At 39.0% G+C, this 17112-nt stretch overlaps 1 protein-coding gene across 3 annotated transcripts in view; it reads left to right on the top strand.

Annotated features, from left to right (window-relative positions):
* Window positions 1-17112, top strand: part of LOC117331911 (ankyrin repeat and fibronectin type-III domain-containing protein 1-like) — a 196723-nt gene that overhangs the window by 147263 nt on the left and 32348 nt on the right. For all 3 annotated transcript variants that reach the window (XM_033890897.1, XM_033890888.1, XM_033890906.1), the window contains 2 exons: window positions 8452-8585; window positions 15071-15099. In XM_033890897.1, the coding sequence (XP_033746788.1) occupies window positions 8452-8585; window positions 15071-15099 (163 nt within the window). The remainder of the gene's footprint in view (window positions 1-8451; window positions 8586-15070; window positions 15100-17112) is intronic.

Below are 17112 nucleotides of genomic sequence, written 5' to 3'. Positions count from 1 at the left end.
TTATTTAATCGAAAAGTTTCATTATAACCTATTTTTATAACTTAAATGACTTTCAAGACAAAATGTTATCATTTTTATAATTAATATCTTTTCACCATCATTAAGTGTTTCACAATAACAATAAGTGATATTGTGTTTTTCAATAATGGTGTTTTATTGTATTGCACCTAAATATCCAGGCAGTGTTTTTTATTTGATGTAGAGTAGATTGGAGATTTCCTGATACATGTACAACCATGAAAGTTTAACCTGACCTAAAAAAAAATAAAAAAAAAAAACCTGTAGTGAGTAACCAAAGATCTTTAATTGTTCTAGAGTGACGTTTGTAGCAGAAACATACCTGATCTTTAGAGCTAGGTCAGCTCCACCTTAAAATCAATGACTGTCTTCCTATAGTGCTCATTTCTTAAAATAGCTAGTACGTATATACACTATCCCCTTAGGTTGAAAGTCCCCATAGTTTTTTTTATCTCCAATAAAAAGACAGTTCCAATAAATTCAGAATTTTTATGCATTTTTACTTATAGTGTTTTTGCCATTTACCATAAAAAAAGAGTTTATGTAAAATACATATATATTAATTATAGTTTACTGAGTATTTTTTCACTTCAATCACCATGGTTCTAAGACCTAGACATGACCTATTGGGGAAGACATGCCCTATACTAATACCATGTTATCTGGGTGACATTTACATCCTCTAAAATGTTTTATATAGAAAACAAATGGTTGTTCTTGTATCTTTTATTTAGACTCTTTTCTTGCTCCAGTCTACCAAGCCATATAAATAGGTTCATGCATACCTATTGGGAAGTAGTGCTGCAAAAGACAAGCATCCCTCCTAGAGGTAGTAATTGTAACTACCATTCCATTTGAAGTTCCCTACCATGTTGGCTTGTCTTTCTTGGGAAACTTAGAATCAGACCAGTTTGTGCTGTCTTGGTTGTGTCCTTCGGCAGAACATTTTACCATAATTGCTCTGGATGGCATGCAACAGGCCTCCTGTACATTGTTCAGTGAGGTAGTCACCAGCTACTACAAGCAAACCTGAAATGACCCTTGCTGTTCACGGGGCAATTACCCCAACAAATAAAGGAAACAAGTATGAGTCAGAAATGGGAATGGGCTTTAGATCTGGCTGCATGAGCCTTATTATGGAAAATACTAAGATCCGATTCCTGCTGCATGAGCCAATATGCTTTCAAGAAATTTTGTTGAGCCTGGATGTATAAGTCACTATGCTAATTTGACCTTTTGTGACATATGACTTTGGCTTGATGAATATAAATCCTGTCATTTTAAAATTTAAAAAAAGGAAAATTGCCAAAATTGTTCAATTTGAAATATTTTCCTGTCACTACTTTAAGAGGATAGATCGGAGACCTTTGATTTTGGTATTGTTGAAATATACAGGCAAAATGCCAAAGTCGTTTGACGGCCTATCACCGAGGCAGAAACCAAGGAGTGAATAAGGGTCTGACTGACTGATCCTGTACTCACTTACTCCGGGCCATTAGGGCACACCAGGGACATGTACAGAAAGATACTTTATCGCAATATTACATTTCTAAACCTATCCATAATGCCTTGTCAGAAGTCTGGTTAACTTGAACTTGTGATAATGTCATCTAGAAATGTAGATTGATGGTTTTATTGGATCAAATGATTCAATTTACTGGGAAATCAGAGAAGGAAAAAAATTGCTAATGCAGCAAAAAATATATTTCATGCAATTCTTGAGAGTAAAGTAAACAAATTATGTTGATATAATGGAAATCGTTGATTACAGTAGAAGGATTCTGGTTAAAAGCAGTATAGCCTGCATCCATTTCACAATGTGCTATAGGTACCTATGTCAATATGGCGACAATAGTCGATCGATATATATTGGTGTTTCTATTGGGACACTGTATGACAGGTTTTCAAATTGTATATTTTGCCTCCGCTTTTCCATCAGACTCAGGGGAGTTTCTGACATAAAAAGTTTTATGTGATAGGAGATAATAAAAGATGATTTAGTATAGAAAGAGGAGGAGAGAGGGTGATCAGCAAGATTTAGTATAGAGATGGGAGGAGAGAGGGTGATCTGATGGAGTTAGTATAGAGAGGGGAGGAGAGAGGGTGATCAAATAGAGTTAGTATAGAGAGGGGAGGAGAGAGGGTGATCAAATAGAGTTAGTATAGAGAGGGGAGGAGAGAGGGTGATCAGATGGAGTTAGTATAGAGAGGGGAGGAGAGAGGGTGATCAAATAGAGTTAGTATAGAGAGGGGAGGAGAGAGGGTGATCAAATAGAGTTAGTATAGAGAGGGGAGGAGAGAGGGTGATCAGATGGAGTTAGTATAGAGAGGGGAGGAGAGAGGGTGATCAGATGGAGTTAGTATAGAGAGGGGAGGAGAGAGGGTGATCAGCTGGAGTTAGTATAGAGATGGGAGGAGAGAGGGTGATCAAATAGAGTTAGTATAGAGAGGGGAGGAGAGAGGGTGATCAGATGGAGTTAGTATAGAGAGGGGAGGAGAGAGGATGATCAAATAGAGTTAGTATAGAGAGGGGAGGAGAGAGGGTGATCAAATAGAGTTAGTATAGAGATGGGAGGAGAGAGGGTGATCAGATGGAGTTAGTATAGAGAGAGGAGAGAGAGGGTGATCAGATGGAGTTAGTATAGAGAGGGGAGGAGAGAGGGTGATCAGATGGAGTTAGTATAGAGAGGGGGAGGAGAGAGGGTGATCAGATGGAGTTAGTATAGAGAGGGGAGGAGAGAGGGTGATCAGACGGAGTTAGTATAGAGAGGGGAGGAGAGAGGGTGATCAGATGGAGTTAGTATAGAGAGGGGAGGAGAGAGGGTGATCAGATGGAGTTAGTATAGAGAGGGGAGGAGAGAGGGTGATCAGATGGAGTTAGTATAGAGAGGGGAGGAGAGAGGGTGATCAGCTGGAGTTAGTATAGAGAGGGGAGGAGAGAAGATGATCAGATGGAGTTAGTATAGAGATGGGAGGAGAGAGGGTGATCAGATGGAGTTAGTATAGAGAGGGGAGGAGAGAGGGTGATCAGCTGGAGTTAGTATAGAGAGGGGAGGAGAGAAGATGATCAGATGGAGTTAGTATAGAGAGGGGAGGAGAGAGGGTGATCAGATGGAGTTAGTATAGAGAGGGGAGTAGAGAGGGTGATCAGCTGGAGTTAGTATAGAGAGGGGAGGAGAGAGGGTGATCAGATGGAGTTAGTATAGAGATGGGAGGAGAGAGGGTGATCAGATGGAGTTAGTATAGAGAGGGGAGGAGAGAGGGTGATCAGATGGAGTTAGTATAGAGAGGGGAGAGAGAGGGTGATCAGCTGGAGTTAGTACAGAGAGGGGAGGAGAGATGGTGATCAGCTGGAGTTAGTACAGAGAGGGGAGGAGAGAGGGTGATCAGCTGGAGTTAGTATAGAGAGGGGAGGAAAGAGGGTGATCAGCTGGAGTTAGTATAGAGAGAGGAGAGAGAGGGTGATCAGATGGAGTTAGTATAGAGAGGGGAGGAGAGAGGGTGATCAGATGGAGTTAGTATAGAGAGGGGGAGGAGAGAGGGTGATCAGATGGAGTTAGTATAGAGAGGGGAGGAGAGAGGGTGATCAGACGGAGTTAGTATAGAGAGGGGAGAGAGAGGGTGATCAGATGGAGTTAGTATAGAGAGGGGAGGAGAGAGGGTGATCAGATGGAGTTAGTATAGAGAGGGGAGGAGAGAGGGTGATCAGATGGAGTTAGTATAGAGAGGGGAGGAGAGAGGGTGATCAGATGGAGTTAGTATAGAGAGGGGAGGAGAGAGGGTGATCAGATGGAGTTAGTATAGAGAGGGGAGGAGAGAAGATGATCAGATGGAGTTAGTATAGAGATGGGAGGAGAGAGGGTGATCAGATGGAGTTAGTATAGAGAGGGGAGGAGAGAGGGTGATCAGCTGGAGTTAGTATAGAGAGGGGAGGAGAGAAGATGATCAGATGGAGTTAGTATAGAGAGGGGAGGAGAGAGGGTGATCAGATGGAGTTAGTATAGAGAGGGGAGTAGAGAGGGTGATCAGCTGGAGTTAGTATAGAGAGGGGAGGAGAGAGGGTGATCAGATGGAGTTAGTATAGAGATGGGAGGAGAGAGGGTGATCAGATGGAGTTAGTATAGAGAGGGGAGGAGAGAGGGTGATCAGATGGAGTTAGTATAGAGAGGGGAGAGAGAGGGTGATCAGCTGGAGTTAGTACAGAGAGGGGAGGAGAGATGGTGATCAGCTGGAGTTAGTACAGAGAGGGGAGGAGAGAGGGTGATCAGCTGGAGTTAGTATAGAGAGGGGAGGAAAGAGGGTGATCAGCTGGAGTTAGTACAGAGAGGGGAGGAGAGAGGGTGATCAGATGGAGTTAGTATAGAGAGGGGAGGAGAGAGGGTGATCAGCTGGAGTTAGTACAGAGAGGGGAGGAGAGATGGTGATCAGATGGAGTTAGTATAGAGAGGGGAGGTGAGAGGGGGATCAGATGGAGTTAGTATAGAGAGGGGGAGGAGAGAGGGTGATCAGCTGGAGTTAGTATAGAGAGGGGAGGAGAGAGGGTGATCAGATCGAGTTAGTATAGAGAGGGGAGGAGAGAGGGTGATCAGCTGGAGTTAGTATAGAGAGGGGAGGAAAGAGGGTGATCAGCTGGAGTTAGTACAGAGAGGGGAGGAGAGAGGGTGATCAGATGGAGTTAGTATAGAGAGGGGAGGAGAGAGGGTGATCAGCTGGAGCTAGTATAGAGAGGGGAGGAGAGAGGGTGATCAGATGGAGTTAGTATAGAGATGGGAGGAGAGAGGGTGATCAGATGGAGTTAGTATAGAGAGGGGAGGAGAGAGGGTGATCAGATGGAGTTAGTATAGAGATGGGAGGAGAGATGGTGATCAGATGGAGTTAGTATAGAGATGGAAGGAGAGAGGGTGATCAGATGGAGTTAGTATAGAGATGGGAGGAGAGAGGGTGATCAGATGGAGTTAGTATAGAGAGGGGAGGAGAGAGGGTGATCAGCTGGAGTTAGTATAGAGAGGGGAGGAGAGAGGGTGATCAGATGGAGTTAGTATAGAGAGGGGAGGAGAGATGGTGATCAGATGGAGTTAGTATAGAGATGGGAGGAGAGAGGGTGATCAGATGGAGTTAGTATAGAGAGGAGGAGGAAAGAGGGTGATCAGATGGAGTAAGTATAGAGAGGGGAGGAGAGAGGGTGATCAGATGGAGTTAGTATAGAGAGGGGGAGGAAAGAGGGTGATCAGATGGAGTAAGTATAGAGAGGGGAGGAGAGAGGGTGATCAGATGGAGTTAGTATAGAGATGGAAGGAGAGAGGGTGATCAGATGGAGTTAGTATAGAGAGGGGAGGAGAGAGGGTGATCAGATGGAGTTAGTATAGAGAGGGGAGGAGAGAGGGTGATCAGATGGAGTTAGTATAGAGATGGGAGGAGAGAGGGTGATCAAATAGAGTTAGTATAGAGATGGGAGGAAAGAGGGTGATCAGATGGAGTTAGTATAGAGAGGGGAGAGAGAGGGTGATCAGATGGAGTTAGTATAGAGAGGGGAGGAGAGAGGGTGATCAGATGGAGTTAGTATAGAGAGGGGGAGGAGAGAGGGTGATCAGATGGAGTTAGTATAGAGAGGGGAGAGAGAGGGTGATCAGATGGAGTTAGTATAGAGAGGGGAGGAGAGAGGGTGATCAGATGGAGTTAGTATAGAGATGGGAGGAGAGAGGGTGATCAGATGGAGTTAGTATAGAGAGGGGAGGAGAGAGGGTGATCAGATGGAGTTAGTATAGAGAGGGGAGGAGAGAGGGTGATCAGATGGGGTTAGTATAGAGAGGGGAGGAGAGAGGGTGATCAGCTGGAGTTAGTATAGAGATGGGAGGAGAGAGGGTGATCAGCTGGAGTTAGTATAGAGAGGGGAGGAGAGAGGGTGATCAGATGGAGTTAGTATAGAGAGGGGAGAAGAGAGGGTGATCAGATGGAGTTAGTATAGAGAGGGGAGGAGAGAGGGTGATCAGATGGAGTTAGTATAGAGATGGGAGAAGAGATGGTGATCAGATGGAGTTAGTATAGAGAGGGGAGGAGAGAGGGTGATCAGATGGAGTTAGTATAGAGAGGGGGAGGAAAGAGGATGATCAGATGGAGTAAATATAGAGAGGGGAGGACAGAGGGTGATCAGCTGGAGTTAGTATAGAGAGGGGAGGAGAGATGGTGATCAGATGGAGTTAGTATAGAGAGGGGAGGAGAGATGGTGATCAGATGGAGTTAGTATAGAGAGGGGAGGAGAGATGGTGATCAGCTGGAGTTAGTATAGAGAGGGGAGGAGAGAGGGTGATCAGATGGAGTTAGTATAGAGAGGGGAGGAGAGATGGTGATCAGATGGAGTTAGTATAGAGAGGGGAGGAGAGAGGGGGATCAGATGGAGTTAGTATAGAGAGGGGGAGGAGAGAGGGTGATCAGCTGGAGTTAGTATAGAGAGGGGAGGAGAGAGGGTGATCAGATGGAGTTAGTATAGAGAGGGGAGGGGATAGGGTGATCAGATGGGGTTAGTATAGAGAGGGGAGGAGAGAGGGTGATCAGCTGGAGTTAGTATAGAGAGGGGAGGAGAGAGGGTGATCAGCTGGAGTTAGTATAGAGAGGGGAGGAAAGAGGGTGATCAGCTGGAGTTAGTACAGAGAGGGGAGGAGAGATGGTGATCAGATGGAGTTAGTACAGAGAGGGGAGGAGAGATGGTGATCAGATGGAGTTAGTATAGAGAGGGGAGGAGAGAGGGTGATCAAATGGAGTTAATACAGAGCGGGGAGGAAAGAGGGATCATGCAGCCAGAGCAAGGATGTATGACTTCAAAACCTAAGGATCTCAAGATGCTTACATAACTGTAATATTCGAGGAAAATATCATTGGTATTATTTCAAAGAATCGGGTTAGTTGTAATTATGTCATTTACACTGTTAAAATTATATCAAAGATTATATAAAAGCCTTTCCCACATGTTCAGTTTATCCTTGGATCAAGGACACCAGTTCTGTGTATATGACAAGCATTCTGTAAACATTATTTTTAAATACTTCCAGCAGCAGGGGAGGGGGCTCACCAAACGTAGATACTACAGTAAGTGGTGATCCTCCCAGGGATTAAAGTAGAACAGTAATATACACTTGATTTTCCTGTGTATAAGGCAAGTGAACATTCCATACATATATATGTGGTATTTTATGATTTTGTTGATATTTTCATCATTGTTAATGGATAGGTAAAGAAACCACAGCTCCTGGCCATTCTGGCTATTCCGCAGACTGGAAAATGTCTTCAGTGTTAGAGTGATTAGCAGCCATTGATAACATTTCCCCTTACAACTTCTCTGTGTCAGTCTGACACTTTCAGTGAAGGACACCCTCATGGCTATAACACAACTCATCATGTCTGTGTGACAGAGATCGAGAAATTTAATACCCAAGGGTGGCCTTTTTAACATTCAGAACAAATCTTTGTCTGGATTTGAACTTCCAGTACTGAGCACAGGGAGTTGAGATTCAAATGGTTTCTTTCGATAATCAACCATCATATTCTTTCTTCTCATCATTTATTGGCTTGTTATTGTGAAAGTGGTTTTCCCTGCCTTCAAAAATATAATTTTGGATTCAGTAATGAAATCCAATCCGAAAAAAAAAAAAAAAAAGAAGCAATTAATCTTGCCATCCATATGTTATTTTAAACTTCATAATTTATTTTCTAATAAATTTGTAAACTTCTATCTTCTGTTTTATCCTACTTTGTCATACCTGTCTGTATGTAAAGTGATGAATATAAACTGGTCTTAATGGAACATATGGTGTTTACTGTTTACTATTTCTTGTCAAGGTCAAAGTTCAAACTCGTTCAATGAAAATATTTTCAGACTGGAGAATGCATTACTTCCCATTCATTTTAATTTTGATCAATGTCAAGGTTATGATCAGAGGTGAAAGGTCCATGGGAATGCATGTGCTACCTTGATATATATTTGTACACAAAAGAGCTCAAGCAGTCCTGGTCAATCACAAGCTCTTTTGAATGAGAGGTAATTTATGGTGTTTCCTGGCAAGGAACTCTTTTTCAAAGGAGATGCTTACAGTATTGAAACATGTGTCCTTAAATAGCTTTGTAGATGGCTGAAAGTGGCTGTCACCACGTACACGTGTATTAGAAAAATGTTTACCTGAAAAATGCGTACCGTGATACCTCGTACACGCAAAATAGAAAAATGAGTGCTTGAATAAAGTGTAACATCATGACACTTCGTACAGGTGTATTAGAAAAAAGTGTAACATCATGACACTTCGTACAGGTGTATTAGAAAAAAATGTACATGAAAAATGTGTGAGGTCACAATGTTTGAGCATTTTGTAATTGGTAATTTGTTCTGACTTTTAGCTATTGGTCACCTGGTTCATGATGGATCACCGTTTTTGCTATTTTCAGGGTCTGCCTGGAATTTTGATGATGACACCGACTCCACAGCTTCTTCCGAAACGATGACCAGCGGTGCTTCCGAGGAAGGTGCCAGTCACCAGCGTCCATCTAGTCAGCTGTTCTATACAACACCACCTAAAGCTGTAAGTAAAGGAAAAATCCCTTTTCTCCAAAGAATAATTGACTCTGATATAGAGGAAAGATAAACCAGGGGAAGTAACTCTAAAGATTTGCCTTATCTTGCTATAGAAGGATGAATACTCTGAATGACTAACAAACCGGTCTGATGTTGGCTGCTTCTGCAAGGTGTCAATGGTATCAGAATCCTTGTTAAGGGAATTGTCACTAGGCTGCAGAGATTTTCCCTCTTTCTATCTTAGTGGTTTGCGGGATCTATTGGACTTTTTCCAAGTTGTCTGTCCCTAAATACAGTAATCTGTATTAGGAACAAGGATTGCTGAATTGTCAAGGTTTTACTGTAAAACAATCTAACTTGAAATGAAAATTTATCATTAGATATTATTAAGCACAGAAGTATAGGTATTAAAATTGACAAAGTAACAACTGAAACAGGTAAAGGTATATATCAGCTATACATCAATATCGTTTTATTTTGAAGATTTTTTTTTTTTTTTCGTTCATACAAAAGGGCATATATGTGCCAGGTATTTCAAAAGAATAATTCTATAAACCTAAATGATAAGATTTTCATTGATAATGAAAATAAACCATGATCTGAAGAATCCTGTTTAGACAATACCACAAAGGATATTTCTAAATCTCTCAGAAGATTTTTCCCCTGTAAAGTATACTTTTACATGTACAAACTAGCTGTGTAATCTAAATACTAGCTCCAGGTTAAAACCCACTGTAGGAAAAGTCTTTAAGCCTGATCTAATTTAAAGTGAATACATGGATATCTTCTGTTAGAAGCAATTTCAATGGAGTCACTTTTAACTACAGTACCCGGCTAAGGTTAGATTCTAAATTGGTCTGGATAAGGTGAACTGAATGTCATTCGATAGAAAGGTCAGACTTTTATATAGATGAGGGACGCAATTTATTCGTTCAAATCTTGTTAATAGCCAAACAGAGACTGAGGAGAACCTAAACATTTTCTATCAAAAGCAAGGTTTGATTTTAAACCTTTCCAATAAGTTACCAAGATTGACAGCTATATGTTTAAAAATAAATTCAGAATGTATCAACGGGAACCATAAACCGCATTTAAATCAAATGGAATGTAATATATTAATGAAAATGATTTCTTTCTAATCAAATTGAAATGGCTCCCTGTGGTTTTGCTGTATTTCTATGGTTGTGAGAATTCACCTTCCTTAGCTATATTACTATCGCTTGCTAAAACAACCTGGCACGGAATAGACTGACGGCTTCTGTGCGTGCATGCATGCGTCCATCCCATGGACAGTCGTTTCTAGAGTATATTTCAAAAACCATTACAAATTTTATCTTTAGACTTCTCACACAAGTCAATCACAGTACAGTCAGGGTTGTCTATGTTGGTATTTTGAAGTTTCTGATGTCAATAAATGTTCAGTTGTCATGGAAATGACAACTAAAATATATACATTTTCAATGCATATTTTTTATTCTAGAGCATATCTCAAATACTGTTATAGGTATGGGTTTTAAACTTCCCCTGGGAGCTATTCAGTTTGGCATTTTCACGTACCTTTCAGAAATGTGTAGTTGTCATGGAAATAGTGCCAAAATATGCAGTTTTCGTGCATATATGTTTTTCAGCGTATAATATCTCAGACCTTCAAATTTCACACATAAATCCCAAAGCATAGATAATCTTTTTTCTCTCTTTATCTTTCCATTTGCTTTTGAAGATATCAGGTAATAAAACTGTATTGTAATTACATCATAATCATTGAGGTAGGTCATGTGCTATCAGAGGTTACTCAGTCAGAACAATCTTACGCAGAAAGAATTCCCAGTTTTTCCAGATTTTGGGTGAAAATATATCTTCACCTTGTTTAAATTATAGTAATTCCTAAATTAACCTCTCCCCTTGTAACAAAAAGAGGGCTTAAGTTGTACAAGGGGGCTTATTTGTAGGCGTCCCCTATTAGTCTTAAGTTTCTGATACATGTCCAATTATCACAGGGGTGTTTATTTGTGGGAGGGCGGATATTTACAGATGTATGCAATAATGTTCGAAATTCCCCCAACCTCCAACTCCCAACACTTAGACCATATCAGGAGAAACTATTTATGAAACTGGACATATCACCTTGGAGTACAAGACCTGTGTTAGATTGGAGATGAGGGGGCTTATGTACTTATAATGGTAATAGAGAATGAGTATCCCCTTGGTATTTTATCTGTAAGAGCGTCCTTACAAGAATAAGATTTATATCGGAGCCAAACCTGACCTCAGGGTACAATATGGCTGCCTTCTGTGTAGTACCGAGGTTTAAATCGTCAGAGGAATGCTGACAATGTAAACAAATGTGTTAATGATACCACTGTCAAATTAACGGGGACCGATCATATTTTAACCGTTTCTTTGTTGGCTATTAAGTATACTTAAATTCCATCGGAAAAATAATCACAGTTGTGGTCGTGTAGATATCACACAACAATGGTCTGAAGTCAATGATAATAAATAATTACTTACATCAATGATCCACTAAATCGGTAGGTATGTTGGTGTTGATCCGTGCCGTATACTTCAAAATATTTCCCAGTTGTCTCCCTATACTGGTCTGTGACAAATTATCCCTTTGAGGGTATTGTGCTTAACTAAATAGCCACACCCTGTCATACCTTCAATTCTTCTGTTATCATATTTTCTGTTAAAACCTACTTTAGCCAGCCTCTTGTCTATATCCCCGATTTACTCTCTACACTAACATGATCACTCTTCCCTCCATTTTTTTAGCAGCCTGCCTATAAAAATAACACTCGCCTATTAAAAGTCACCTTCTTCATGGATCTGCCCTGCTGATAGGGTGTAAGAATTGTGCCTGCTGTCCCCATTGCATAATAATAAGAGTTGACAAAATTAGGAATATTATCTTTTTTCTGATCTCTAGCAACTTTATTCTTCCTAATGTCTCCCTTGACAATGCCTCACTTTTGACCTTTAGTTGAGCGTTTGCCCCTTGAGGAAGGCTTTGGGTTCTGTCCCCTACCAGAGTCTTTAAAAATGGTAGTATCTACTCATGCTAATTAACACTCAACATTTTCTGGGAGTGTGACGACTGGTTCTCTAGTTATCAGTATAATGTGACCAGGTGGTGTATCCTGCTGGAATATTTTCAGCAGTATGTGCTTCAGTGAGGTAGCACTATAAAGTTGGCATCAGTTCCACTCTGTCACATGGAGACAAACATGAACATACCGTAGCCTCCAAAAACATGTATTCACCATACGCATGCATCTCGCATGCACAGGGGAGGCTGTCCTTAAATAACCTTAGCTGTTGATGGGATATTCAGTAATACTACACCAAGCCAAACCAATTCTCCAAATTAATTAAATTAAAATGAAGTGACAAGTATCTCACACACAGGGGAGGCCATCCGTAACTGACCTAAGCTATTGATACATGTATCTCACACACAGGGGAGGCTATCCGTAACTGACCTAAGCTATTGATACATGTAGGACATTAAAAAATACAGACCGAACCAAACTGTCAAGTGATCCTGTATATAAATATATTGCTCTAGGTATAAAAACACATGCAGAGAAATGTGTACTTCTAGCCATCAGTAAAACTGATGAATGTTTTCAACCGGGCTTACTGTAATTTCTGTTTCAATTTTTCAAGGATATGCTTAACCTGAAGAATCATTGGCTAAATCAGTCTTTTATTTTATAATTAATCTGTAAAAAATAAAAACTTTTATGCCTCCAATATCACAAAAATTTAAACCATGAAAATAATAAGTAACATCCAATGCAGTATTTTGTAACAGTTCTTGTTATCTGTAAAGAAGGATACCTTGATGAGACACGGGTATGTCGACCTATGTTGTTAATTAACAACTTATCTTCCGAATCTCATGGTGGGTGGTGCATAGGATGGCAGAGGTTGTGTCCCTTGGTATACCAATTTGATATGCAAAGTTTTTGACAGAATTGTTTACAATTTTACAAAATAAACTTTTTTGTAAAGGTCACAAAGAATATTTGATTGGGCATTTAAACAGATGAAATATCAGAAAAATTGATAGAAATCTTATCCTCAAATAACTGAAGAGCTGTTGATATTACAAGATTATGAAGTTTGCCTAGGACAGTAGGGGTTATGTCCCTTTACATGTAATTATCCTACATACAGTACAGATATCCTTGAAAAGTCTTATGGGTTAATTGTAATCTGATCATGTGGAGATAAAATTGTCTCCTTCATGGAAAGCTTTGTTTATATTTTGTGATATGAATAAAATAAAATAATTCCAAATTTCCTAAAGCAATTTAAAATTGAATATCAAAGGCCTGAGTGTCGGTTTAGAAGCCGTGGGTAATCATTTGATCACTTTCCATTATTTGTGAAGTGCATGCAGCATCTACCGAGAATGATTGTGAGAATCGTAATAAAGTGCTTCACCAACTTCTATATCATTTCCCCCTTTCTTAGCTTGTCTCTTCGACGAAGACGAGAGCTAATGTTGTCACCCAGGCATTAGTGTCAGTGTTGGTTTTCTAATATTAACATTTTGGTGCGAGACATTAACACAGCACTTTATAATTGTACCACGGTACTGATATTTGATATTAGGGTCCTTGTGGGGTTAGGCTCCCAGAGTCAAACTAAGGGATTTTTAAACAAAAAACCTTGCTTTATGACATGTTTTGGACTTTTTTCCTTTTTGAAGATATCAGAGATTTTTCAGTTATTTATGACTGATGTCAATTAAGATTGAGTGAATTAATTCCATCAAGTACACAATAAAAATCTTATTTATCCAATATGCAAAACAATAGAAATTTATTTATTTTGATTATTTACCGACAAACATTTGTGAGACAAGCTATGCTGTTTTACAACAGCTTATGTTCAATTTTATATTCTATTTTGTTGCCTTTCAATTTTATTAGAGCACCTTCAATGAATTTCAAAATTCAAATCCTTTCCCTTCATTTTTAAGATTGTTATAAAATACCATTATAATTGTTTCTGTTCAATTTTGATTAAAGCAGTATCATCATATCTTCCAAAACATTTTGAAAATTGTAATCATTACAAAATACTTTGAATTGTTTTTGTCTAGATAAGCCTGCATGATTAAACACGGATGTATGAGGAATCACACACTAACATCACTCTCTTACATGCTAAAAATTCGTGTTTTTTTTTGGTGTAATAATGACAATAGGCAGCCATTGATATTTGAGGTTGTAGAGTGTGTAGAATGGATGTAACCCGGATAGTTAGAACTACATCTACATTTGTTTAACCATGTATTGAAACAGTTCAAGAAGTAAAGATGATATCTTCGATGTGGATTAGTGTAAAATTCTGAAATCCTCAAAATGAGGGATTCTGAGTTTAATGTTTAACGATCAAACAAAGTATTTATGTGTTTTTAATCTTCTGTACGTGTATCAAATTCTATAATATTTCTTAAAAATAAATTGTCAACGTGCATGTTAATCCACCTCGAAAAACTACAAACTAGGTATGGCTGGACAATTATAAACTCCCCATTATTATTTTAAATCATTTGAGTTTAATTTCCAGATGTGTGGAAAGTTTAAATAAAAAAATTACTTTGAAGTGCTATCATTAAATTACTTTTAAGTGACATCATTAATCCCCCCCCCCCCCCCCCCCCCCCCCCCCCCCCCCCCCCAATTTCATCAGTCTTCTTTGATATTAATTGTAATATAAGCAACCTATTGTACACATATTTAAATATTATTTAAATATATTTTCATTATTCTGCCATAATTAACTTTATGAAAATGACGTTAACAAAGCAGAACTTGATTTGAAAATGACTACATGTATAACATAATCTGTGTGTGGTTTAATGTGATGTACACACCAGGTACATATGTTTTGTAAATACATGTTACAGACTCGCACATGGTTCGCATACAAGTTTTCTCTGGTCCTCATTATTGTGAATTATAACTTTTGAATCCACGGGAGGGGGTATGTAGCCATTATCTCTTCTCAAACAGCTACATTCATGTTTTCAAACATCTGGCTGAGCTGGAGCAGAGCATATAAATCTAGAAAGCCTTGTTAGCTTAAAATATAACAAACACAACATTTTATAATTTAAATACTTCTGATTCTTCAGAAGAAAATAAAAGTTATTCATGTAATTTAGATAATTTTGATAAAAAGAGCTAAAGTTTTTGTGGTATGTTTTGCTATTTTATGAATATTGCCATGAGATCGAGTTTTACTTTTTTCATGTTAAGCTGTCAGAGCTTCAAATCTATAAAATTATCTGTTTGTGATTTGTACTCCAAGTCAAAAGGAACCAACTTGGATGGGTGTCTTTTTAACAGGAAGAACAGGTTCAATGAGAGAAGATGAGGTTATAGTTGATATTTTATAGATTATCATGAATTATTATCCTGAAGAAATGTAAATATTTAGCCTGATCAAGTCTATCTCTTATCACCTTTACAGAACATGGTACGGAATCAGGATGAAAAGAGGTAAGTACATTTTATAAGTAGTATTTGTTCAGTTCTATACCTAATTACTATCAATCAACCTGTGTCAATATTATGGAGGTTAATTAATACATATAATGCAGAATGCATAAAATGTACCCCCAAATACTTTTGATTCTATTTTAGATTTTTGGTAGGGCGCTACTTTTTATGCAAGAGAATAAAAAGTATTCAAGGGGTGGAGAAGTTACAAGATATCTTTTATATGCATATGAAGGTTTCCTATGTTGATCCTAAGTCATTATTGGTGGTTGATGCAAAAAGAAAAGAAAAAAAAAATTTGTAACCGGGGGTCGGAAATTGCTGGGGTGGGGTCAGAAACATTGTAAATGACACGTGCTGTGTCCTGAACTTATCATATCTTTACTATTTCATAATGATAAAGTTAAAATCAAAGATTTTTGATAGGGGGTAAATTTTATGCAGGAATAAAAATTATCCCTTTTGGTAGGGGGGTACATGTTATGCATGACACCAGGCACCTGTCATGTTTGCTCAGGAAAGGCCGGTTTACAGAAGTTATTTTGGGTAAATTTTTAACAATTCTGGACACAAAACTAATTTGGCATTCGGAATTCAGAGGGATCGGTATTGGGAGGTTTTTTATTTCTAAAATAAAGAAGGTTTGATTCGATGCAAAGCAATTTTGATTGGTATCAAGAGGTTATCGATTTTTAAAAGTATCAGTTTTGGGAAATTGCGCTGTATTTAGGTGAATTTTGAGAATTACTAAAATGAGAATAAAGAAGATTTGTCATACTTTTTTTTTGTGAAACCATTGTTGATTTAATGGCTAGGATCCCCTTATTCCTGGCAAATTCACAATGGTGGTGGTGTGTTTATTTATGGTAAAATACGGTAACAATTTTGTGAAATTGGCAAATTGCTTAAAAGAAATCAATATTTAACATGTCTATCATATATAGGGTGCTTGCATGCTATCACGTTATTGACATAGATTTTAGAAAAAAAAGTGAATATTGGAGAAGACTGACAAAGTGAGAAAGCTTTTAACACAGCCATTTTACTCTTTCTTTCAATAAAAACAATGAGTACAAACAGTGTATAAGTAATTTTATATTAACTTTGACATAATTACCATATTTATCCAGCAACAGCCCTTGTCTGGTCGTGGCCCATCAATGTCTGTAATAATGTTACAAAAAGCGATTTCTTTGTCCTGTAATGATCCCATCCCTTACTCATGTGTTAGCCCCCTGGTCTTATTAGAGGTTAAACACGGTAAGCCCCCTGATCTAATTAGAGGTTAAACACAGTAAGCCCCCTGGTCTTATTAGAGGTTAAACACGGTAAGCCCCCTGGTCTTATTAGAGGTTAAACACGGTAAGCCCCTTGGTCTTATTAGAGGTTAAACATGGTAAGCCCCCTGGTCTTATTAGAGGTTAAACACGGTAAGCCCCCTGATCTAATTAGAGGTTAAACACGATAAGCCCCCTGGTCTTATTAGAGGTTAAACATGGTAAGCCCCCTGGTCTTATTAGAGGTTAATCACGGTAAGCCCCTTGGTCTTATTAGAGGTTAAACACAGTAAGCCCCCTGGTCTTATTAGAGGTTAAACACTATAAGCCCCCTGGTCTTATTAGAGGTTAAACACGGTAAGCCCCCTGGTCTTATTAGAGGTTAATCACGGTAAGCCCCCTGGTCTTATTAGAGGTTAAACACGGTAAGCCCCCTGGTCTTATTAGAGGTTAAACACAGTAAGCCCCCTGGTCTTGTTAGAGGTTAAACACGGTAAGCCCCCTGATCTAATTAGAGGTTAAACACGATAAGCCCCCTGGTCTTATTAGAGGTTAAACACGGTAAGCCCCTTGGTCTTATTAGAGGTTAAACACGGTAAGCCCCCTGGTCATATTAGAGGTTAAACACGGTAAGCCCCCTGGTCTTATTAGAGGTTAAACACGGTAAGCCCCCTTGTCTTATAAGAGGTTAAACACGGTAAGCCCCCTGGTCTTATTAGAGGTTAAACATGATAAG

The sequence above is a fragment of the Pecten maximus genome, chromosome 1 (genome assembly GCF_902652985.1).
Source record: "Pecten maximus chromosome 1, xPecMax1.1, whole genome shotgun sequence".
Classification (NCBI taxonomy): Eukaryota; Metazoa; Mollusca; class Bivalvia; order Pectinida; family Pectinidae; genus Pecten; species Pecten maximus.
Note: the sequence above shows the minus strand (reverse complement) of the source record. Positions and strands in the feature narration are given on the sequence as shown.